Source organism: Notechis scutatus, chromosome 1 (genome assembly GCF_049901735.1).
Source record: "Notechis scutatus isolate UNSWTSFEM ecotype Mainland chromosome 1, rNotScu1.2, whole genome shotgun sequence".
Lineage (NCBI taxonomy): Eukaryota > Metazoa > Chordata > Lepidosauria > Squamata > Elapidae > Notechis > Notechis scutatus.
In genome coordinates, this window is record NC_142009.1 from 153,996,973 (window position 1) to 154,022,930 (window position 25,958).

The window sequence follows — 25,958 nt, forward strand, 5'->3', positions numbered from 1 at the left end:
CTTCTCCAATCTAGGTCTTCATTTATTTAGTAAATGCAAATCTTTCAAAAGTTAATAGTTTGGCATATTTTTAAAATGCGAAGAGATAATGCAAAATTGCTTCTACACATTTTCATACCATTCAAATCTGTTCAACTACAAGCTTATGTATTAGAAACAATAATTTTGTAATCTTTTTGCATTTTCTCTGACAGTACTAAGAAGAAAAGAAAGTAAAGGGGAAAACTATTGGCCTTAATTTGTAAGAAAAAAGATAGGAAGAACAGTCTCTAACTAACTAATCCTTGTACTACATATAAAATTTGAATTTGTTTGGATCAATTCTAGATATGATTATTTATCCTTACTCATTTGTGAAATGGATGTTTCAGCCTCCATACACTGTGACCATTCTCTCCAGGCACAGCAATTCAGCATGTTCAGGTCCACTTTATATTCCATGTAACTATATTGCCAGCAGTCGTGTGCATGGTGGTCTCACACAGGGCAAGTGATGTCCTAGCAGAGTCTGTGTGAAGTCTACTTTATAATACCCAAGAGAGGAAATATCCCTTTAGCTCTCAATTAGTGCTGACAAATCCATGTCTTTATGCACTCAGCTATATATGTTATGGCCTTTGAGATGCTTGATTCCTTTCCTATATAAACTGTGCCCAGTGGGTGTGAAGGTTACAAGAAGGTTACAAGTTCCACTATTAGCCACTAATATTTTGGTCCTGTGTTGTACTCGGCATAGACTATCTATCTCTGGATTTTAAAAAATGGATGTTCAACTTCAATCTTCTCTTTTAACATTAAGTTTACATTACAATATTGAGGGTGTTTCTCAAATGCAATCATGAGTACTAAAAATCTCTTTTTAAAACATAAATAATAATAAAGTCTTAAATCAAGATTTCATAAATTTCTAGAAACTATTAATAGGCCTCCAAGAATCTGAAAAATCATATTGTTTTAGACATTCTTTCTATTTAATTAGTTGAATAAAAGTTATATGTAAATGCAGAAAGATCACACACTCACAATAACAATAAACACATTGACTCATTTACCAGATTCAAATTAAGCAATGGAATAATGAGGAAGAATGTTAGTCAGCCGCTTATAATGAATGTGTGGTATAATGCACCACATTCAAATACCTCATTTAAAATACATGTAACATTTTTGAATTGGCTAATTGTTTATAGTTGCAGCAACTAAAATTCACTTTCACATATATTTACATGCAAACCATGCCCAGGATTATAAATACAACAGCATAGTCCTGAATTCTCCATCAAATAGCTTAAATTGACACTCAAGGTTTCATACAGCACTACCACTTCCCATTCCCTGTTACTACATAGAAAACTCTTTTTGGTGATGAATTAGAGGAGGCAGCTGGGGTGAACAGGCGGGAACCAGCTGAAGTACAGGGAAGACAAAAAAATTCTGCTAAATACACAAATATCTGGATCATGAGAATGTCTCCAGACTGACTGAATTATGACCAAATGCTTCAGTGACAAGAGAGAATTTCCTTAACCAAAGGGTCTCACATCAGATGCTTATACATCTGACAAGATAAAATTGCTCCCCATACACATATATCCCATTCCACATGGTTTCTGAAACTTCAGAAGAACATCTTTATTCAAGGAGTGGAGAGAGCTAAAAGATGGATGTTTGACCTTGCCTCTCTCCCAACCTACAGGCAAAGATCTGCCCTGTTCCCATTCAAATGTGTAGGAAAGAAATATTCAGAAATCTTGGTTTAGAAAGACATCCAAGCTTTGATGGAGACTCTCTGGGATACATAGAGTTTTAAATAGAATGTGGCACACTTTGAAAATGGAGGAAAAAGCAGTCCTGCTTTAAGAAACCTTCTTGTTAAAAGAAATATGACTTCTTTTTTTTATTCAGAATCATGTCAAGCTGACTAAAGAAATAGAAGAGAGATGGTGCACATATGTGGCCTGATGTTCTTTATCTGAATCATTTTCACAATCTAGAAGGCCCAGATATAAGGTCCATTACTTGATTCTGCTCAGTTGCAAGGATTGAGGACTGGCAGATAAATACCCAAATCTTGCAAGCTAGACAGTGGATGCTCCTTTCTCTCACTGATGGAGAGAAAAAAAACTGCAATAGAAATCTTCGTTTTACATTATTTAGATGTCCAGAAAGAAAACAAATATTAAGTCTCTTTGTTTAGATTTACTAGACACTGAACAGCATAAATTAACATTAGCCAGATTGTTGTTTTTGTCTTAAACAAGAGGCTGAAGAGGGAAAAAATGACAAAAGAATATACTGTATGCAAAATAAGAAACAAAGCAGAATACTTGCATAAGATAAACAAAATATCTCAAAGACTAGTATTTGATTATGTATTATATGCATTTTCTACTATAACATTTTCTACCCAGGTGTCATTTTATACATGATCTGGATTTCACTTACTGTTAGATGCTGGAACAGCCATGCCCTCATGATATTTGTGGCTACTTTGGGAAAGATGCCGCGCTTTTTATGTCGCTTTTTGTCCTTATCTGGATCATCATCATCACCTGTGCTGGGAGAAGCTACACTGTTGTCCAAGCCGTCACCTGTAAACATAGTGAACAAATGTCTCACTTTAGTTATCTTGAGATTTTATGACTAAAAATTAATTGGGTAGGTACATACACACCCAACATGTGTACTAAACACACACACGAATAATCATAAACCTAATGAAAACTCACACTATTTCATGAAATAATTTTAAACCTATCACAATTTTTTTTGCTGTTGTGAATTCTAAATCACAACTGCAGCACAATATCATCTATTTTCTGGTTGCAGCGCTAAGGATGTTCCTTCAAGTCCCACTTTAAGATGCTAACCATTAAAGCTGAGGTTTTCTGAATGCCAATAATGTGCTCTCTTACTGAGCTATATACACCATATATCCAAACCAGATTGAATTTTATAGACTTTTTAAACAATGCCAAGCACTTACAACTAAAGCTATTTGTAAATATGGAAGACATTATTTGGAACCAGGTCTGGGAGATTTAAATAAGGTGAATCACTATTACAAATTAAATGTTTTCACATTCTGATGAGAAGTTACATAATATCATCTTCTCACATTAAGATTAGAATATAATTATATTTTGGACTTTTCTATTTGTTCACATGCTGTTAGGCATTCTCTGTTTCTCATAAAACAGGTTCAAATTGCATTAAAATGTATGTACTTTTTAGGAAAAAAATCCTTAGGAAGGTATACTTAAGATAAAACCATATATAAATATTTATTTGGGGAGTTAAAAAATAGCCACACATATTTAAATAAAACTTTTGTAATCCTTTTTTCAAATTATCATATAAAAACAAAAATAGAGACAAACAAATTGTGAATGGACACATGCAAATCCAGGGTAGCGCAGAAATAAAATGATTCATTGAACTCTTATTATTGTTACACCATCTACAACCCATCAAATGCCTGCCTTTCTGAATTTTATTAGTGAAACTCAAAGTTAAATTTATAGAAACCAGTTATTTATGCTGTGCTTTTAGCTTATTTTTTCATACTGCAAGAAACACAGCAGTTTAAAATCTGAAAAGCATTTTTCAGGATAGCTTAGAATAATTACTTATATTTCAATTTCATCTTTTTCATACAGACAAGGTGTCAAATTAAGAGTTTTCAACTGTCACAATCTTTATAAGCATTTGTGTTTCGATCTAATTTAAGCAATTACTATTAAAAAAAGAAATACTTAAAAAGCCTTTGTTTTAAATAGGCATTTTAGTTATTCAAAATAATGATTGAGCACGCAATCTTGTAAGAATTTATTCTTTAAAAAATGAGTGTGACTACCTTCATAGAAGGCTCTTTGCTTCATGAAAGTTCAACTGAGGCATTCATATTTCTAAAAAGGAACCCTCATAGTAATACTTTAGATGTCTTAGGCAGATAAAAGTCTTTGAAAGGTTTTATTCAGGGAAGCAATTCCCCATATAAAGTAATGATTCATAAAATAAACATAAGCAAACAACGGGCATTTAAAATTTCCCTGTACTAATCCACATCCTCTATTCTGATGGGCAATTAAAAAGAGGCAAGGAAGGAGAAATGTATCAGGCGGTCAATGGTTAAAAGTAAAAGGGCTTCTAACGTGATGACATCCTATTGCTTGTTCTTTTTTTAAATATACTTTCAGCTCCCTTACCACCCATCCACCCCCCCCCCCTACCCTGGCTTCAAATTATTTTAGCAAGCCATGCCTTGTGCCTGGATAGAAGAGAATTCATTGATAATTTATGGAAATATCTACTATAATTCAATGGAGATTTTTCCCCCCAGCTTTGTGCATCAATAGATAATCAAGGCCTCAAAGCAGCCTTAGCTTAGCATTACCTCAGGCCAAAGAATTCCTGAAAGCATGCCTTCGGGGCACCTGAATTATAGACACCATTAGGAGGGGAAGGCTTTCTGCATTCCATGAAGAACACTCTCTCAGAACCTTTCCTGTTTATTTCTGCTGTATGAAAGCAGAAACATTAGGGACAGAAACCACCATCGCCACCCCTTTTTGAAAGGGGAGGCTTATGGAGATACAATGGAAAAACCTTTCAAGCAAGACCCAGATCACCTCCCGTCAGTCCCAGGCAGTGACCTATCCCAAATAAAAGATTTCTGTTACATCATTAGCTCAAGCCAAAAACAGCCTTGGCTTAATGCACAGTTTGTTCTTCCTACTGTTTTTAGGCAAATACAGCTACTTTACTCCCATCTGGGAGGGAAATTACACTGCTGGGCTGTAATCTAAGACAAGATTTTCATTGGAAGCAAATGCTTTCAATCCCATGTAAAATACTTGTGCACGCTCAGAGAAGCTTAAAACAATAAACTCCAGCCCAGTCCAACAGAAGATAAAAGGATAAGAGGGGGAAAAAGCAAATTAATGAAACCAAGGTCCTTTAGAAGAAATTACTTCTATAGATTTTAATGCAATTGTTTCTGGAGGAGGGGGGGAAGGATTTGGAAACTTGATTCTTTGTAAAAGAAAAATCTCAGCTAAAAGTCTAAACAGCATGTCCATTCACTCTGCAATTCAATACTGTCACCTCTATAAGGTCTCTTGAGAATACTTTTCCTCTTCTGCTTTCTCTACCCTACTTTTTTAAAAACAACAACAAAAAAAAAAAGGACTCGAAGACTGGCTAACTAACCACATGGTAGCAACTATGAACCACGTTTGTGAAATGTCAGCAGTGACTTCATGCTTGAAGTTGACTTCTCCCACTGCCAATGAAGGCAAGCTGAAAAGGTGGAAATAATCATAAAAATGATGCTAGTCCATAAACAAGCTTACAGCCTCATTAGTATAGCAGTAGATTCCACTGGGTGATTTATACTCGTTTTGCTGATGCCATGAGGAAATGCCATAGGGCAACTTCAGCCAACTCCTAATGGTTTCTGACAGCTTCTTAGCAACTAGTGCAAGCAACGCTGTGGCGTTTGCTAGTAAGAGAAACTGAAAATGTCATATTATCTGTCCATGTGCCACAATGTCCATGTGGCAATTAACTAGTAGTCCAGTGACTGAGGGGCCAGAGGCTTTTAAAAATGCCCCTTGGCTATATAAGGGCATTGCTTGAATTTGTGTTGCACATATATGCAAGTTTCTAATGCAAAAGTCTGGTTGTCACTGGCATCTTTCTCATGGCCATTGATGAGTTGGCCTGCACAATAGGCTCTTGGAAGAGCATATTTTGGGAAGGGGAAGGGAAATCCATTTCCTTTCTTCTTTCAACACTAATGACATTATCAGAGTAATTTAGCCCTTAAAAAGTACCTTGATAAGCCTTGCTTGTAAATAAACTTTGCTTGCAAAATACCTGGACCCCTGCTTTTGAACAATGAGTGGATGACAAAAAGAGCTAGTTCTTTTTCTCCTTTTTCACAAATTAGTCTAAAAGGATTTGAGATCAGTGAAGCAGACTCATTGCCTGCGAAATTGCTAGAAGCATAAGAACTCAACATAGCAAGTAGAAGACACTATTTAATCAAAACAAAACAATATAAAATACATACATCACAAATCTTACAACAACTAAAATGACAGCTATGGCTCTACAGTGCACTTTCTCAGATCTCGAAATAATGCAACATATGTTAAACTTTTTAACCCTTTTAGTGTGGCCTTTTGATCTTTCAAATAATATTTAAGTATTATTTTTAAAATACTTTTCAGGTTGTGGTTTTGTGAAAGGGGACAACTAACCAAGATATTTGTACAACAATCTGCCCACATACAATTCCTCACAAATTTGGGGCCTAACCCGCAGAGCAGGGCAGATGACCTGTGACAACTCACAGATTGTCCTGAGGCTCAGATTTCAAACGCACTTACCTCAAACAACTCAGAGTTGCCTATTTAAGCATACCCCAGCATTTAGGCTGTGCTATCTTGTTTCTTTCAAGACAGGATAAAGAAGCATTTATTGTATTCAGGCCATTCAGTGACTCAGACTGGCCATGTCAGCAGGGGTTCCTCTCGTTCAGGTCAAATCTCTACCCTTTCTCTTCCTAAAAGGTCCCCTTTGGTTCTCTTGATTGTCCCTTTTTACTTCCCCTCCCTCCCAAGAAAGTTACACACAGAGAATATATAGGAAAAAAAATCCTAGAATTCCATTCTTCAGCAACATTACATTGAATGAGCTCAGGCTCGCAATGAATGCCAAAAATAACGAAAAAAGTTCTTTGACTTTTCTCTTGTTTCTTACATACCCCCCAAAAAGATTCTTTGGGTATGTGAGGAACAAAAGTCAAGGAAAATGTCTGTTGGTTGGAGAAGATGGCATGATGGGCAAAGAGAACAGGAAGAAGGCTCAAATGTTAAATTCCTATTTTGCACCTACTTTTTACAAAAGAAAAAAAAATGTCAGGAACTATATCATATGAGAGCAGAAGAAAAATGAAGATTCAAATAGTCAAGGAAGTAAAATGAAAATACCTAGTTGTTTTGTGTGAATTCAAGTCACTAGGAATCAGACAGATTATATTTGAAGGTACTAAAGGGATCAGTGGGTGTGATCTCAGAACCACTGATTGTAATAATTTAGAAGTTATTAGTAGAAGCTAGCATAGGTTTATTAAAAAAATTGTTTGTCCTAGACAAACCTTGCTACTTTTTTTTGACAAGTGACTAGTTTAATAAATAAGGGAATGTATATGTAATATTTCGCTAAGCATCTGGTATAGCTGATCATAAGACTCCTTCTTGATGAAGTGGAGTAGTTCGGGACAGGGGAATCCTATTATGAGATGAATTCATAGTACTGAAGAAGCAGCACATGGTTCTTAATGGATCCATCTTTACACAGAGGGAAATATATCAGAGCTTTGTCCTGAGCCCAGTGTTCTTCAATGTTATTATAAATAGCTTCCTAGATAAGGCGAGAGAGGGACTCAGAGTATACATGTATATTGACAGACTTAAACATTTATTCTGTGGGATTGCTAAAACTCTAGAAGAGAGAAATAGTGCCCCAAATCACCTGGATAAGAGAGAAAAATGGTTTGAAAGTAACAAAGACCTCTAAGATCCCTTCCAAAATAAGATTTCCCAAATAATTACCAGCTACAATAATAAGTTGACAAAATAAGCAGAAGCATCAACAAATCTTTTGAGAGTTTTCTATATGCCCTGAAACTATGGACACAAAAGAATCTTGTTTTTTTTAAAATTCCCATGAGTAAAATTGAAATGTTTACTACTACATGTTTAGAATATTCAGTTTTAAGAAAATCCACGTTTTGAACTAATGTTAGCATTATTATTTTTTAGAACAGACATCATATGTGATTAGGCTCAAAATTTAGACTAAGGAAAACACACAATTCAAAGAGACCCCTGGTGGCCCAAATTCACAGTTTAAGAGTTTATCTCCATTTCACACATTTCAACAATAATAACAAAATTCCAAATTCTCAATGGTTTTTAAATTGTGATAGAACAAACAGGTAAAAATCAAATGGTAGGATATAATTTTTTATATCATATGAAATAGGGTAACATAGGGAGATACTAAACTTCTAGGTACCCCCACTGGTCTGTAATCATTTCTGATATTACCATAAAGATATGAAGAACAAACATCAGATTAACAATTAAGTAAAAGGCCCTATGCATAAAGAATCCTGCAGTGGTAGTCAAAGAGAAAATAAAGTAAAATAATAATAATGCAGTATTGTCCTGTGGTGTAATGTGTGTGTCTCTGTGTTGCATTTGTATTATATCACATTATGCAAATTGTGTACTGACACTCACACACAAAATATATACTACACCTGATTCTAGATGAACTGCTGTGGAAAAAGTTAGAATTCAGATTGTGCTGAAATCATTTGCACATTTTCTCAAAGTCTCTTTCTTCCTGAGAAAGAGGTTTCTGTTTTTTCATGTTCTATTTTTGACTTTTTTCCTGCAAGATAATAGAAAATCTCTCTCTGTGTGTGTGTTCTGTTACACATTCCTCCACCACTCTGTGGCCTTCCCCAGTTATCTATACTTCCTGATCTAAAAATTCCCACAGAGGAATTCCCCCAAGTTTTCTTTCCTGAAATTAAGTGAAATGTATAAAGTAAAAGAGAGTGCTGACTTCTGGAGAAGTTACCATAGACACAAAGGTAGGATATTCACATTGGCCATTGCTTAATTAAAGAAATTATCAGCACTCCACCACCCCTTACCAATGAAAATTCATTTACTGTATTAGTTTTATTTCAAAGAAAATTGAAAACACTTCTCCATTCAGTTTAATGATAATGGTTCGATTCAATACAGGGTAAATTTTTGGAGTAGCATTAGGCATGCTATTGTACCAATATTTGAACAGAAAAATAATATTCCAAGGGTAGCTTTATTCCCTAATGTATATTTCTTAAAAAGAACAAGACAGCAAAAGGTGAAGGTCAGCAAAGAAAAATGCACACCATACAGATAGCACCTTAAAACCTTTCTTTCCCAGTCATTGTTCCAAACCACAAACATCATCCAACTCTCACCACATCATGCCAATCTGCTGTTTAAAAAAAAAGTGCTCACATTTATCTCATTCATTTTTTTAAAAAATATTAAACTCCAATAAGCCTTGCTCACTGGCTGCCCATTTAGAACATTTAAAATGTCTCCTTCAAGTGGATTATGTGTGATAAATTAAAGCTATTTAGAAAAATTTGGACAAAGCACTGGAATTTACTGTGCTAAGGAACAGTGCATAAGCCTGCATTCCAAGCTCCAACTTGTAACAATCCATTTAGATAACAATCTATCTCCACTACTTTAATTTTTTTTCCCAGGAAGTGCATGTGAAGAAAGCTTTAAAATGTGCCTTTGCCTGTAATAGAGCATTACTGAGGTCTGCCAAATTAAGCACCTTCTGGTTAAGCTTCTTCCCCCTTTCTCCCTCTAACTCAGCTTCTCTCCATTTTTCACAATAGAAGTAATTTTAGTCATTTAAAAGAAAACATTTCTGAAACACATTTTTATTCTCAAGAAGCTAATACAATAAAAATATCTAGTCTGACCAGAGACTGTTAGATTTTAGTTGGCATGTTGTGTTCAGTTGCAGTTAAATAATAAAAACTATGCATCCTACCTCAGTGTGTGATCCTTTAAGATAATGCATTTTTGTATTGTATTTTATTGTGCATTAAATGAAGATTTTAAAAATATCTTTCCTCAAATATCCTTTTTCTTCAATTAGCAATTTAATATACTACATTGTCTCTTCTAAAAATGTAGTTTTATTTCAGAGCTTCCATATTCAGAACTTTGGAATATGAATTTTTTACATGTCAATCAAATACATGAGTTAAAATATGAATCTTTAAATTATCTGCCCCTAAAGCCATCTTCAAACATCTCTTTCTTTTGCACATTAAACAGAATTTTACCTTGGCAACCTTTCTCAATTTTAAACATTTAGATTTTTGTTTCATACACAATAAACTAAGGATCATATGATCAAAGTAAATTCATAAAAAACCCTAATTATTCAGATTTATCATTGAACAAAATTTCTGGGCTTTCGTTTCCAAAACTGCAGATACATATTTTATGTCTGGATTAAAATATTCACAGAAACAAATCCATATGAGTTCAATGGAAGTTTTACTGCCAATTAAATGAAGATAGAATTAAAGCATCAGAAAGTGAACACTAAGCTGTTTTAAAAAAGATAACTAGCAGTTGGATATTTGAACCAACTTCAATGAACAGCTTCATGTTTGAGCTGATATGTAAAGATTTCCACATGGTACTTGATTTATGAATATTCATTGATATGGACAAGTTACAGTTACTGTTACTGTGACACACATGGACATTAAGAATATGCTACATATACGTGTAAATAGATGACTGAGATTTGAAGTAGCAATGGTCTATTTTGGACCTTTAAAGGAAAAAGAGTTTCAGCAGTGCATGAGCAGTACATAAGGAACCTTATCTAGCTCAGAAAATAAGAGTCAGTCTCATCTAATACTTAAAAAAGGACACACACACACCCCGAGAAATCCTATGACTATAGTGTATATTGAGACATTGGAATAAATCTCAGAAAAAGGCAAGGGCAACTACTTTTATACTTCTGTCATGGACACTACATGGACATTTTTTTATTGATGTGAAGGAACCCAAAGATGCAAAGTGTTCAACTTCTACATATTAGCTAGAGAAAGTGACCAGCCATTATTTAGGGGGCATTCTTCAATTGTTGAGCCCGAAGAGAATTTGTAAACTCGTCTCTAGCTTTACAATGTTAAACAATAAGATCAACAAATGCAACTCAACAACACACTTGTCCTCTAAAAGGTTTTATATGAAGTTACCATGCCCATCACATTGGTTGGTCCTGTAGCCCAAGAGTCCCCAGCCTCGGTCTGTGGACTGACACCAGTCCATGGCATGCCAGAAATTGGGCCAACAAACAAGTGAAGCTCCGTTTGCAGAATACAGACAGCACACAAAACCACGCCCCCTCTGGTCCATGGAAAAACCTTTCTCCATGGAACCAGTCCCTGATGCCCCAAAAGTTTGGGGGCGCTGCTGTAGCCTTTGCATGAATTAAATGCCTGAAAGGGCTTAAAATCGACTAAACACTGTTCAAATAGAAACTTACAAAAGATGTGTTAGGGAGGAACTGGTCTATATTGAGACCACACATGACTCACAGATAATCAAGTATGGAAGAAATATAATTTGTATTAACATAATAACATTAAAAAGGAAGAGGATTATTAGAAACTGAAAAATGTATGCTTAGGAAACATTTGCACTGCTGAATGCATTTTGATAGACTCCTATAGTCTATCATGGCATAGATTTAACTTCTAGAAAGAGAACACAGAATAGTGGAAAAGACTGCTATAAAAATACCTTAAACACCACTCATCTCCTACCTAACATTATTCAGATTTGTGGCTGTACCACTATTGCTGATGAGAATGATGGAAACTGAAATCTGGAGCACTCCTGATTGGGAAAACTAATGAAAACAAAAGCTGATAATAACCAAAATAATAATTGCACTTTTTTCAGTATAGTCTTTCATATAACTTTGACATACAGTATACGTCAAACTCACTTAGTTGATAAAAGGATGCAAATTTATAAATTCTTAATTTCTAGCAACAATGGATGTTTTTAAAATGATAAATATCTGTGATTGAAAAGTGAAACAACTCTAATCAGTTGTACCTTAAGGAAGATGGGAAATTGCTTGTCTTTCACATATTACTGGACTACGGTTGCCATAATCACTGATCACTGTTGTTTGCAGTGACAGGAATCGAAGTTTCATGACATCTGGAAACCACAGATTACTACTCTTTCTCTAAACACTAAACTGTATTACCTGATGCTTCTCAATAAATTAGTAAATCTATACATAGAAATGAAAATCAGCCTTAAATAAAAATATATTGTAGGTTTTGTCAATTTTCATAAATTCTGCACATTTACAGGTAATCTGAATATTTTAAAACATATGTGAAAATTTTTACATAGTTTAACACACTTTAACTGAGAGCAACAAGCTAGTACAGATTTTGAAGTCATAAAATGATTTGACAAGTAACAAAATATTTGTAATAATTAATTTGAAGCTAACATGTTATTTCTTTTACCAAAAGATACTGAAATGCACAGTTACAGTGCATGGTAAAAGTCTGACACAATGTTTTAATCTGTTAGTGGGTGAGGGAACAGTTGCTACCTATTTTAATGGCAACCTACATACAACACATGCTGAGTGGACTAATTTAAAAGAGTAATACAAAAGTTAAACCACAAAATTGGTTTAAACATAAAACTTGACTGTTGGAACGGACCTATGTTTTCAACAATATCATGTAGGAACAAGACAGGTTTTTCATTATGCAACACCGTTACAGTCAGGGGTGGGATTCAAATTTCTTAATAACCAGTTCTGTGGGTGTGGCTTGGTGGCCATGTGACTGGGTGGCCATGGCTTGCTGACTGGGCATGCCTTGTATGTAAATATTATAAATATTTATATAAATATTGATTTTTTTTAATAAAAAAGAGCAACTTTTACCCAAAAGCAGGCAAAGCAGGCAGCAGATTGAATTGCTCACAGAATTACAGATTCACTTAGAGATATATCTATCTGCAATCAGCTACTTGAGTCTGCACTGAAAAGCTTCAGTCCTAAGGAAGGTTCGGCTCTGCTTTTAGATTAGCTAGAAAGCATGAAATCCAAGGATTTCCCGCTTTCTAGTTAATCTAAATCTCACGGCAGAGCGGAACAGCTGATGGTCGGGGGGGGGAAGGAAAAATTGCAACTTACCAACCTAGGCAAGTTGGATGGCTTGCATGCCAGGTAAAGAGTGAGTGGGTGGGGAAGGGCAGGGCCAACCAGTGGAGCAATTTGCCAGTTCTCCAAACTGCATCATGTGTAGTGTTTGCAATAAATCATCAGCTGTGACACCTGGACAGCTGACAAGTGCTATGCTCAGGTGCGCAGTGTTTGAAAATCCTCGTTTCCTGCTTTTTCAACCTCAACTGCAAAGCAGCTGAGGAGGGAATAGCAGGAAATAAAGGGCAGCCTAGAGTCCGGGCAGGCGGGTGGGCCAAACACCGAACCAGTTCGGTGTCAGCTGCTCTTCCCAGCTACAGGTTCTATAGAACTGGGCTGAACCAGTAGCATCCCACCCCTGATTACAGTTCACCAAAACATACAACTGAGTAATACTAAATTCAAAATCTCCACTGGAAGAAAATTAAGTAATGCTTTTCTTGAAAATTGAACATGCTCTGAAAAGAATGCAGTCCTCAATTCAAATAGATACAAACCAATTCACTGACCCCATAATTTGAATGCATTACACATTGTGATGCTTTGAGAAAGAGTTGTCATTTGGAAAAATATTAGGGTTGCTTATTTTTTAAACAATAAGTATGATCTCTTAAAGAAAACAGAAGAACTTCACCTATATATCCCAATATCTCGATTACGTTTGTTAGAATAATAAATACATGAAACTAGAATTAATGGTAAGATCCTTAACCATTAAAAACCAGGTAACATAGCTCTTCTAAGGAGTATAAATCCTTCCATTCCACACCATCCAATCAGAGCTGAAGAAGCTTCTTGGATGAGAAGTGAAACATCTTCAGAGAAAAACCAGAAAGTCCAATTGCTTCTTGAATCTTTGGGACAACCATGACCTGGATGACTGAGAATCTACATAGACATATAAGCTCTTCTAAAGGAATGTTTGTGTATGAAAAGTGTTTAAATAAGGCAAAAATCAAGTATAACAATTCTGTAACAAAGATTTAATTAGAACATCTGTATACTAATAAACCTCTCGTCTGTTTATTTGTTTGTAACCTTCAATTAGCATTATAGTACAAAAAATTGGTGCATCAGAGTACAAAACAATTTGAATCAAGGTACCTCAAATCTGTTAATGTAAAAAATGTATAAATCCATTACTCAGATCCATTACTCCTGTGTAATCATAATTTCACCACCAGTTGTAACCACAAAATTACAGCCACTATAGAGTCACCACAGTTGGCCACTGACACCTGATCATGATTTCCAAGGCTCCCTACCAGCTTCCCACAAGCTAAGTCAATGGGGAATCTGGCAGGAAATCAGAAGTTACTCCCACTACTTCTTTTGTCTGCTCATGGTTATTCTGGTCTTCAGTTTAAGATAAGGAAATATATCTGAAAAGATGATGCAACATATCATGGGTCTACTAATTATAAACTAAAAAAAGGGAGGACAAACCAAAGGCGAGCCTGTATTTTGTTTTGTTTTTTTTAATCGAGAGCCAAAGGCAAAGAGTTTGCCTATAATTTTGGTGAGACTTGACAATTCATGAGTACTGGAGACATTCCCTCTTATCGTTCATAGGTCTGGAAAGGGAAATCATCTATATTTGCAGCAGGTAAATTGTTTACCAGCCAGGAGGTTGGTAATTCTCCTTATTCATACTATAGTTTTACTTGAGGGACAGAGTGGAATCTCATTCATAGAGAGTTCTCAGAGAGTGTATATCTCTCAGGTTGCTCACTTTATTCTACTCATTTGAATATATGGTTCCTAGCAGCCCACCAGCAATCTACAATCATGAAGAACAAAGAAAGAAAGAAAAATAGAAGGTTACCACCAGTGATGGGATTCAAATAATTTAACAACTGGTTCTCTGCCCTAATGATTTCTTCCAACAGCCAGTTCACTAAACTGCTCAGAAAGTTAACAACTGGTTCTCCCGAACTGGTGCAAACTGGCTGAATCCCACCACTGGTTACCATCATACCCTTCTTTATTCTACAAATGGTATCTTCTCAACATTAGTAAAGAGAATTATTATGAAACCCATGTAGTTTTCCTTCTTCTAAGAATAATTCAGACAGCATTTGGGTGACCTCATACAACTAGTAAATCAAGACTCAATTATGTTTCCTCTAGGTAGCAGTATTTTTTTTCATTCAAATCATCTACAACTGTCTACAGCAAGAGTCCCTTAATATAGAATAGACAACAGAAGCTTTAATTATGTAACACCTATAAATACCTTGTGCAGCTTAATACAAAGCAGAGCATGTAAGTTTAACCAACCAAAGTAAAAATAACTTAGACACAGCCTCTTCCATCTTTTCCTAATTAATACACATCCATACAGCCACAGAAAAATATTGCAATTCATTAGGTTGCATCATCTCGCCTAAGGATTTTGTAACAATGCTATTAATTTAACATTTTCACAAACACAGATCTTGACCTACTCAATGTTTAAAATTTCTGAATGTATATGGTGATCGGATTAAAGATATAGTGGGTGTAATGGGAGATCTCAAATTGATTTATCGTAGATTATTAAAGATTTCTGATTCCCAATTTTTAACAAGAACTTCAGTAAAGGATGATTCCTTCACCCCTATCCTAAACAATAAAGTGAAAAGAAGAAAGCTTCTAGTAATTACAAATAATTTTTGTGCAGAAAACCTATTAACTGATGCTTGCAAGAAAAACATGGTTTTCGTGTTATTTAAATTTAAGCCAGTATCTTTTGCAACAGGTTTTGGTGGTAGGGCTTGAGGTTGCAAATTGGATCCCACAACTTGAAGTCAGCTTACTTAACAACCTCTTGATTACCCTCTCTCCATATGTGGAAAGGTTAGAGGGTGCAAGAGCATAAATTAAAACATTAGGATACATGATAATGAAATTAATTAATTTTAATGCAATCCATATTTAAGCAAACGATTTAAATTAATAAGTTTATAATTAATATTGCAGATTAATAAATTCATTTATATCACAATACTGATAACCTACCCTTCTAATGAAAAATATGCAGTCTATTCTAAAAGAATCAAAAGAGCAGTAAAATCATTACATGAACCAAACTAAATAAGCACAAAGGCTTTCTGTTAAAGTCCTATTGCATACTATAAAAGAGGCTTATCCTTCTAGAGTGATAAGACATATATCTGGCAAGTACGTTTCATGACATGCTGTCTTCTCAGCCATATCCACTGTATTTCAAACTATGAAGAAACCATCAACAGAGTCTTTGTTGTTGAATGAATGATCAAACAAATTTGTATGTAGAAAAAAGGGGCTCTCAAAATATCCTGATGAACTTCATTAGCTGGAACAACACTGGAACGTTATAATCAGAAAGTTATTGCTGTTTGAATATAGTGTGATCTTGTAGAGAAAATACTTATCTGTGACTGTGCTATCTGTTATCATATGCTAATCTGCATATACATATGATGATGGGTTAATTACTTCAATATGGACCAAAAAGAAAGGAGAGACTTATAAATAAAATAGTGATTATGTAAAATAGTGATCATGTATAACTTTAATCAATGCTTTCCATTGGGGGAGGATTTATCAGGCTATTTTTTTTAAAAAATGTAAAATGTTATGTCTTCAAAATTGGGCAGTAGCAACTAATCTACATACAGCTACAAGTATTGTTACTTTTTTATGTTATTAATATTGTGTAAGGACTTGATACATCCAATCTATTGTCTACTTATTGAGAGAGGGGGGAATCTGACCTACAAGCTGCTTAGTATAATTCAGACCTTCGGCCTTGCTCCCAAATAAGCTATGGGACATTGCCTTCCTCACAAATGCTAATTGCAGAGGATTAATGTGTAAGTGGATAATATGTATTAAGTGCTTTGTATTGGTAAATGAATGTTCATTGTTTAAAAATAAGTACTCAAGGAGAAGTGAATCAAATAATTTCTCTGCAAGCACACGGCATCACTCAAATCCATAAATCACTTTGTCAACTTATTTATAACTGAGTAAGGTGGCCATATTGCATCACAGTGAATATTTGTTATGAACTAGTATGATCTTGCTTAAGTTGTCTTTCTACATGCTATAATAATCCGATTTGAAGCAAGCATGGAGATTGGAAAGATCGGTGAAATGAGAGATTATTTCATTACTTCTAATAAACACGGGTAATTCGGGGAAGAAAAAGTAAGCTCATGACACTTCCCCTAAAATCTAAATTCTGACATTTTTAAATTACAAAACTTTTAGTCTTCCTGCACAAAATACACAAATCTTCTGATAAGTACATGGTTCCCAATCTCTCCCTAGTTTACAAATGTATACTTCTATCAGTAGAACAAGCAAGGGCTCCTAAATCTTTGGAAACAATGCAACAAAATTGAACAGGTTAAAGTCAGGAATGCCCCTTCATTATAAATAATAATAAACCAATTTATTTATTTAATGAGAGTATTAAATAAAAGAGAGAATGGACACTAAAACATGTTCACCTAATCAAATCTCCAAAATTCTCTTGTGTCTTTGCAGAATTTAATCATGTCCCTTTTGAAGATACAGAACTGGATACAATATCAGGAACATTTAAGTACAACCTTACGTCACGTATATATACTATTTATCTAAATTATCTGGATGAGGTCTGAATATCTTGTAGAGGGAATTCATTGCAGAGAACACTTATTAAGCAGATAATAAATTAGAATATGATAATAAGCAACACTATTTAAAAAAAAACACACCAGCCAACAGCAGATAAGAAAAACAAAAAGACGATGGGAATATAAATAGCTGGTCTCCAGGCTCTCATCTATAAAATTATGTAAACATGGTATGAGGAAGCTGAATATATTAAAATATACTCAACATTAAAACAATTTGAATAGCAAATAGGATTAGGAAGCTTAAAGTATGTCTGAACTTTAGGAAGCAGAAGGATACTAGCTGAGAAGAACAAGTTTTAACACATTCACCACTGCATGTTGTTTGTTTTTCTAAATCTTACAGAATTAGGTGTGCAAGTCAAATCTGCCCCCAGGCAGCTTTAACTCCAGTGACCTGCCCTCATTCGGCAGAACACCATGGGTCTTGCTGACCTCGCCAGTAACACAGAGGTCATATTTTCACATGGATGAACAGATCTTGAACAATTTCTCCAATGTATTAAGCACAAAACAGGCTTTTCTTCAACATCAAGCATGCATGACTTAGCTGTACACCTCTCCCAATCTAACAGACATTTGGGGAGGTAAGGGGGTCAAGGAACTCCACCTCCCTCCACTATCCACTAACAGGGAATTGTACATATGCCCTCTTTTGCAGTTCACCCAGGATATAGATACAGAATACAGTTGTTCTACATTCACTTTTATTTGTTTTTATTAGGCTTCACCTTCAACAAGCTAGGGTCAAAGTATCATGTAGAGGCTATTTGTTTCTATTTGTAGTTATTGATATGAGAAAGTTGTGGCTGTGGTCACTTCTGTTTCAGAGAATGAAGAGCCAATGGAATTTTTGACTAATTGTTGGCCATCTTTCTTTACTTAAGTTTGTGTGTGTGCGTGTGCATGAATGTGCACACAACAATACATATCAAAGTGTTATGTCAGCTGCCAATAAACCATTGCAACACTGCCCTATCTACATTTGCCTTAGAAAAATTTAGACGCCCAGAGCAATTGTTTCGCTGCTTTTGCCTGTAGCCACAATAAGAAAGCTTCACTCTTAAGCAATCCCAGTCTATCCAAGATCTATATAAAACTGAAGATCATGATCCTGAGTCAACAGATTTGGGTTCTTTGCAATTTTACTATCTCACCAAGAATGAACACACAGAGACTGCATCCTCACTACTTATGCAAGTGGGCAACACATCTTTATTGTGTTGTAAGTAATATCCGGTTTATAGAAATCTGGCAATATTTTCAATGCAAATTTGATCAAGAAGTAGGTGAATCTGTGTATTTTAACAGTAATTTCTAAAAGATAACACATTCAAAACATAGTAAAACTAAGAAGTTACTGCTATGTATCATGGGTTTCAAATTCATGGGAACAAAGTCCCATTTTACAGAATTTCAGTTTCTAGAAAAGGCAGCATGAATGTTACTCTTTTTGTACAACCAATGGCTTCTGGAAAAGATTGGAATAAGCTGTGCTGTACGCAACTTCTACAACTATTAAATGAACCCTTCCCTACATAGCATTTGAAATAATCAATAACTATTCAAATCAAACTAATTCTTATTATTGGAGATATTGTTTGCCATTACTCTCTTTCATAATATTTTTCAACTTTCCAAACTAGCCAAGCGCCTCTTCCAAGTACTAACCTGGACTGACCCTGCTTAAGCTTCAAAGATCTGCTGAGTTGACTAGGTGCTGCCATCTGCTGAAGCATACAGTGTTCTGTCATTAACTCTAATATCACATAAAGTAGATTTAAAAACTGTGTACAGTACATGCCAGAATATTTGTTCTATGCCTCCCCATCTTTATCAAAACCCTATCCTCCAACAGAAGAAAACTGTGCAGACTTTTTATAATTGTCACATACAATGTTAATAAGAAATATAGAAGGTGAAAAATAATAAATTTTTTCTCCAATAGATCTTAATCCAAACCTTTCTGTAACAGAATTTTGCAAAGATGCATTTTCCTAACTTCTTATACTTTTACCACATATGCTTTGAAAACATTCTCAAGAATCAAAGGACACCTGTCACAAAAGTCCACAAGTGCTTAGGGTTTTGCACATATTCACAGCTTCCCAAATGAGCATGCCACAAATTCAAGTATTATTAGCAAAACATATTTCTAATATAAAGAAATAAAGGATATGGATGAACAAAGAGAAAGAATAAAAGTTTTCTTTTCATTTTGAGTCAAAATATAAAATACAATTATTCTACTTTGGAAACAAAGAAATCTGTTTGTAGGTGTGAAACATAAGTGTAACTTCTCAGCCTTTTCAGAGAATTTTACAGGAAGACATTCCTACCACTAGGGTTTCAACATGTCTATCTGCAAAAGGAAGATGACAAGCTAGAAATATACTTCAATGTAACTGAACATTCAGAGCAATAAATGATATAAAGCTATATCATGCAAAAATTAATTTAAATTAATTTTTTATTAATTAATTAAAAATTAACCATCAAAATAAAGTGATATCTACATAGAAGAATTTGATTTTGATCATGCCCAGCAATGACGCCTGGCAGAACAATTTCAGGGAGAACTAGCTCACTGTGGGTAGAGTAATCCTTTGAATTTAATGGAATATATTTGGTCATCCTCTCCCATATATTTACTATTGTCCATCCTATAAAAACATTAGCTAAATAGAATGAAAATTAAATGTCTTGTCACAAGTTTATATTTGATTAATAGATTTTTGGCTACTACCCAGAGGTGGTATTCAGCAGGTTCTGACCAGCTCTGGAGAACCGGTAGCGGAAATTTTGAGTAGTTCGGAGAATCGGTAAATACCACCTCTGACTGGCCCCGCCCCCATCTATTCTCTGCCTCCTGAGTCCCAGCTGATTGGCTATTGCCCTGCACAGGAGAACAGAGCTGGAAAGCAGGTTAGAGGGGTGGGGAGGAAATGGTATTTTGCAGTAACCTTCCCCCAGGAGTAGGGAGGGAATGGAGATTTTACAGTATCCTTCCCCTGCCACACCCACCAAGTCACACCCACCAAGCCACACCATGCCCACCAAGCCAGGCCATGCCTACCAAGCCACGCCACACCCAGCAAGCCACGCCCATAGAACCAGTAGTAAAAACATTTGAATCCCACCACTGCCACCACCCAAATTTTGTTCTCACCAACAAACAAAATACATTAAGGTATGCAACTGTAGCAGATAGCCCCCCAATTTCATTTCACAAAGGTAGATTGTGCTAACAGCCAATGACTGGCCCCAAATCATCCTTTAAGCTCTTTGATATTAAGGCAGAGACATAACCAGTTTTACTTTCTGTACTATAGCAACTCACAGTTGCTTTTGATACTACAATATTTATCTTTTGGATTTGTTAAGGATACTCAGCTCCAAGAAGACATCTAATACTAGATCAGATCTCAAATCTTCTGTATTATATTGTGAGGAAGCAACAGAACAAAGCAGCCAGATGAAAGGTGAGAAATAATTGGGATATGGAATAATGAATTATTATGATGATGATGATGAATGACAACAACAATAATATCCCAAAACAACTGGAGCACCACTTGAACACCATAGGCATTGACAAATTTGCCATCAGTCAATTGCAGAAGATGGCTTTACTTGGAGCAGCTTCTATCCAGCGATGACTCGATAGGTAGACAAAATGGCAAACCCAGTATGAATATCTGGCTGACTGTGTGACTATCAATAATAATAGTGTTTGAGTAGTAAATGTTAAAGAAAAGGATATAATTATACTATAATTGTAAATTGCTTTTATTTATATATGTTTTAATGTCTGTAAACTATGGAAATTGACTTCTTAGGGTATTTAGTGCTTCTTAATCAAGTCTCACTTTAGTAAAAGAAGGCTGCATTGTACTCCTTTGAAAGTTACATTTGACTGAATGCTCATTCTTCTTCAGGAAATGTTCCTTGTGTGGCCATTTGGAGACTGTCTGGCCATTGAGACCAATGGTATTTAATTTTTTTCCTAAAAGATAAGCATCCTGAAATCAACTATACAATGGCTAATTTTGCACTCAAGAGATATGACTTCCCTATGTTCAGATTTGACAACAAAATTATCTAATCAACAGGGTTTTGTTATATTCTCAAATTGCATTTGGTTGTTTTAACTTTTAGGGTCTGGTCTTGGATGTAATAAGATATTTGTTTATTAGCTGTTTGGAAAATTTGTATTTGTATTTTTAAATTTGCAAATTAGTGGACTTGAACATTCCTTTATTTAATTATCCACATGTAAACACTGGTACTTCATTTTGGCATTTCATTTTAATTCCCATTAATTCTTATTTGAAACCTACCTTTACGTGAAATATATTTGTATATTATATTTGTATGCTGAAAAGAAATAAAGTATCTTATAAGGAACTAAATCCGATTTTGGAAATGCTCTATACATTCCTCTATAATTATCTTAAGTTCCATAGTATTTTTAATATTCTATTAATGTGGCGCCAAGATTGTAAATGCTTAATATCCAATAATGGTTTCTCCTGAGAGGTTCATATCTTATGCATTTTATTCTTTCCCTTTTGCACTATTTTTCTATGTTTCACATTCATATCCTCACTAAAGTTTGAATGTTACTGCTTCCCAGTTATTTGAAAGGGATAGCAAGCCCTATTCATAATTTTCTAAACATTAATCCTAGATATTATCTATGGTACTTATTTGGTAAGGGACAAGATTTGTTTTTAAAGAGAGGCACAAGTCCTTCTCTTAAATCTAACATTTGGAGATATACTTTGAATTCCTTACTCACCTTGATGAAAGATCCATAAAAACAATTAGTTAGAGCTGATCTTGAAAAACTAAGCAGGGCCAGGTCTGGCTAATGTTTAATCATCATCATCATTTATCAAATGTATATGTCACTCAACTCTCAATAACTCTGGTCAATTGAATGGGATGCCACCAGAGTTGAAAGTAACTCTGAACTGGAGTAAAATATCCCAGAAGCCTGAAAATTACTTCTGTATTCTTGTCAAGAAAATTACATGAACACATCTATGAAGTCATTAGAAGTCAAGCTCACCTTGAAGAAGACTTTCTCTTTTTACTTTGTATCAGTTATAAATGTTTCCCTTAACAAATGCTTATTCAGGGTTCATTGATATCTGGGGACTTTTTATCATTTCAATTTGACCAGCTGATTGAGCATGGCAGACCTGTATCGCCTGATAGTTCATGAATGATTTGCAGTAAGATAAATGGCTTGTTAAATACTTGTTAGGTAGGTAGGAAAAGCTTGCATATATCTAAAATCTATTATCACTAATTTATAATACAATGCTTAATTTTTACTCAAAGAGCTATGTAACATTAGTAAATTGCTATACCATTTCCAAATAAACACACATTTTGAAAATATTCTTGAATAGAACTTACGAAAACATCATACTAATTATGAATTAGCCAAACTTGTAGTTGACCTACAAGTTAATTAATACCTGAATATGGATGAGCCAACTTGGAGTAGAAAAACATTCAGATGCTGTTATTAGCATAGAACACAAATGGTATGTAATGTTTTGAAATAACTTTTTGTTGCTGGTAGATAACTGGTAGATATAAACTAAATTTAGTAGTTAGGAACAGAAAGTTTTTTATTTAGAAAAAAGTTGAGGTTAAGACTTTCTGTGGCTAGCAATGAATTGGGGAGATAAAGATAGAAGAGTCATTGTTTGGAATAGGCATAATAAGCTTCCTGTCAAAATTACTTGCCAGAACATGTGCGCTACTATGATACAAACCAAGCACCCCATTATATGCTTGGTTTTTAAATGCAAAAACCTCTAAGAAAAACAAGTTGTGAGAGTAATCAACAGTAGACTCACTACTTCTGGATGCCAGATCTTTTATTTTAACAAACACTTCAATCAAGGCAGCTTTTAGACTGTTAATTCACTGCTTTTCTAAACTGAAAGTAGTATCACATTACAACTATTAAGCAAGAGACAATCTTCTAACAAACCATCTGCATCAATAGCTAAAAAGCAAGTGATGCTTTTAAATAAATGCTACTATTAGGTCTGGGCAAATGATATAGAAAATAAATGATATACAGAAGAGATACACAGTGTTATCCTGTTACTAGCCTTTCTATTTGTTGCTTTTTAATAAAAACTCGGCATTGGTAGTGCTTATTTTGTTTGGGGTTTTTGTTGTTGTTTTTTTCCTCATCCTCACTTTTATCTCAGTTGTGCCTAGCCAAGCAGGTATCCATGTCAAAACAGCACCCTTCAGTTGGGGGTTTGTTTGACCTAGGTCACTTAACGGTCAAGCTTTTCACCAGTTGTTAACACAAAGCTTCCAATCAGCCTCCAAGCCTACATCACAGTTTGTTCCATCCATAAACACTCCGTCCATATTGGGAAGGTCCATCAGTCGCTTTCTGTGAAGTACTATCAGGGACAAATACACAAACAATCTCCAGGACAGAAACTCAAAATTGTGAGGTGGTTTTTTTTTGTGGGGCGGGGGGGTGTGTGTCAAAAAATAAAAGTACCAAATGCTTTTAGAAACAGAATTTATTTTTAAAGTCTTACACTAAAATAAGATTTTTAATCTAAAGTCTTAAACTGAATTTAGCCAACTTATAATATTTGTTAAGACTCTTCTTTAAAACATTACCAGACCAAGTGTATACAGGTAATCCTCAACTTACGGCCACAATTGAGCCCAAAATTTATGTTGCTAAATGAGAAATGTGTGAAATGAGTTTTGCCAAGATTTACGACTTTTCTTGCCACATTTGTTAAGTGAATCAGATAACAGATAATCAGAGTTGGAAGGGACTTTATAGGTCATCTAGTCCAACCCCCCGCCCAGGCGGGAGACTCAACACAATTTCTGACAAATGGCAGTCCAATCTCTTCTTGAAGGTCTCAAGTGATGGCGCTCCCACAACTTCCGAGGGCAAGCTGTTCCATTGGTTGATTGTTCTCACTGTCAGAAAGTTTCTCCTTGTTTCCAGGTTAAATCTCTCCTTGTTCAGTTTCCATCCATTATTCCTTGTCTGGCCTACAGGGGCTTTAGAAAATAGCTTGACCCCTTCCTCCCTGTGGCAGCCCCTCAAATATTGGAAGACTGCTATCATGTCTTCCCTGGTCCTTCTCTTCACTAGACTAGCCAAGCTCAGTTCCTGTGACTGTTCTTCATATGCCTTAGTCTCCAGTCCCCTAATAATCCTCGTTGCTCTTCTCTGCACTTTTTCTAGAGTCTCAACATCTTTTTTATAATGTGGTGACTAATCACTGCAGCTAAATTAGTGACATGGTTGTTAAGTGAATCTGGTTTCCCCATTGACTTGGCTTGTCAGAAAGCTGCAAAAGGTGGTCACATGACCCCAAGATTAAGTGACCATATGCAACCTCTCTACATTATCCTTCCTCCTACAAACTCCTTAAGGAAATCCACGCCAAAACTGAGCAGGTTTTAAGAGAAGGGGGATGTTTCCAAATTCCCCATGGTGAATGGAAACCAGTTCTGTTCATGGAACGGGCCAATCTATTGCAGCTGATGGTTCTGGATATATGAATGCAGCCCAAAACCAAATCTGAAATACTGAAACATGTTAAAATGTATTAATCTAACAAATATGTAGCAATACAGAAGACAGCACATTGCTGAATAAAAAGTTTGGCAATTATTGGGAAATTTTTGCACATTATGCCATTCTATTTTTTAAAATTATTTTTGAGGGTTGTTGTTAGCTGCCTAGGATCACTATTCAAGAGAGGTGGCTATGTACATTGTTCAAATGAGTAAATTAACTTCCAATTATGAGCACTTTTACAGGTGAATTTTGTATTGTTTCAGAGCCAGGTCTTGAATCTGTGTGCTTGCATGGTACCAACCGAACTGAGAATGAAGTTCTTTTTTCTGGATTCATCTTGATTAACAAAAAGAACACAAGGTCTTTTTGTCATTTCTTTTCTTTCTCCTGCAGAGCTTATGGGAGGTTTATTTTTCCTCTTAACAGGAGTTCTTATTCACACTCCATTCTTGGCTACTAGAATTATTATTCTCTTTCTACATTTATCCCTTAAATCTTAAATGACCAGACCATGGTGCCTCTCTGTGAGCATTGCTTAGAAAGTATCTTCTCCATTCCATCAAATACAATGATATGCAATGGTGGTTACAACTACTGAAAAGAACACAAAACTACAAAAATGTTTACAAAAGAAATCCAGGTTGAAGTTCTGTTTGTCTAACAAAGGTCAATGGCAGAGTTGGGCCAGTCTTCTCTTTCAGAACCAGGGTTGTGATATGGAGATAAAATTAGGGAGTCATGTATACCATCTTTACTTTGAGGATAAAGATGGGATAATTAATAAATAAATAAATACTTGACGCAATCTTGAACAAATGCATTTTAAAAACTTTTGACCACAAGCTAAC

General features: G+C 35.1%; 1 protein-coding gene across 14 annotated transcripts in view; it reads right to left on the reverse strand.

The window, feature by feature from the left end:
• The window catches only part of MEIS1 (Meis homeobox 1), a 166,090-nt gene that overhangs the window by 79,145 nt on the left and 60,987 nt on the right, over nucleotides 1-25,958 (reverse strand). For all 14 annotated transcript variants that reach the window (XM_087948923.1, XM_087948987.1, XM_026668459.2 and 11 more), the window contains one exon: nucleotides 2,446-2,591. In XM_087948923.1, the coding sequence (XP_087805049.1) occupies nucleotides 2,446-2,591 (146 nt within the window). The remainder of the gene's footprint in view (nucleotides 1-2,445; nucleotides 2,592-25,958) is intronic.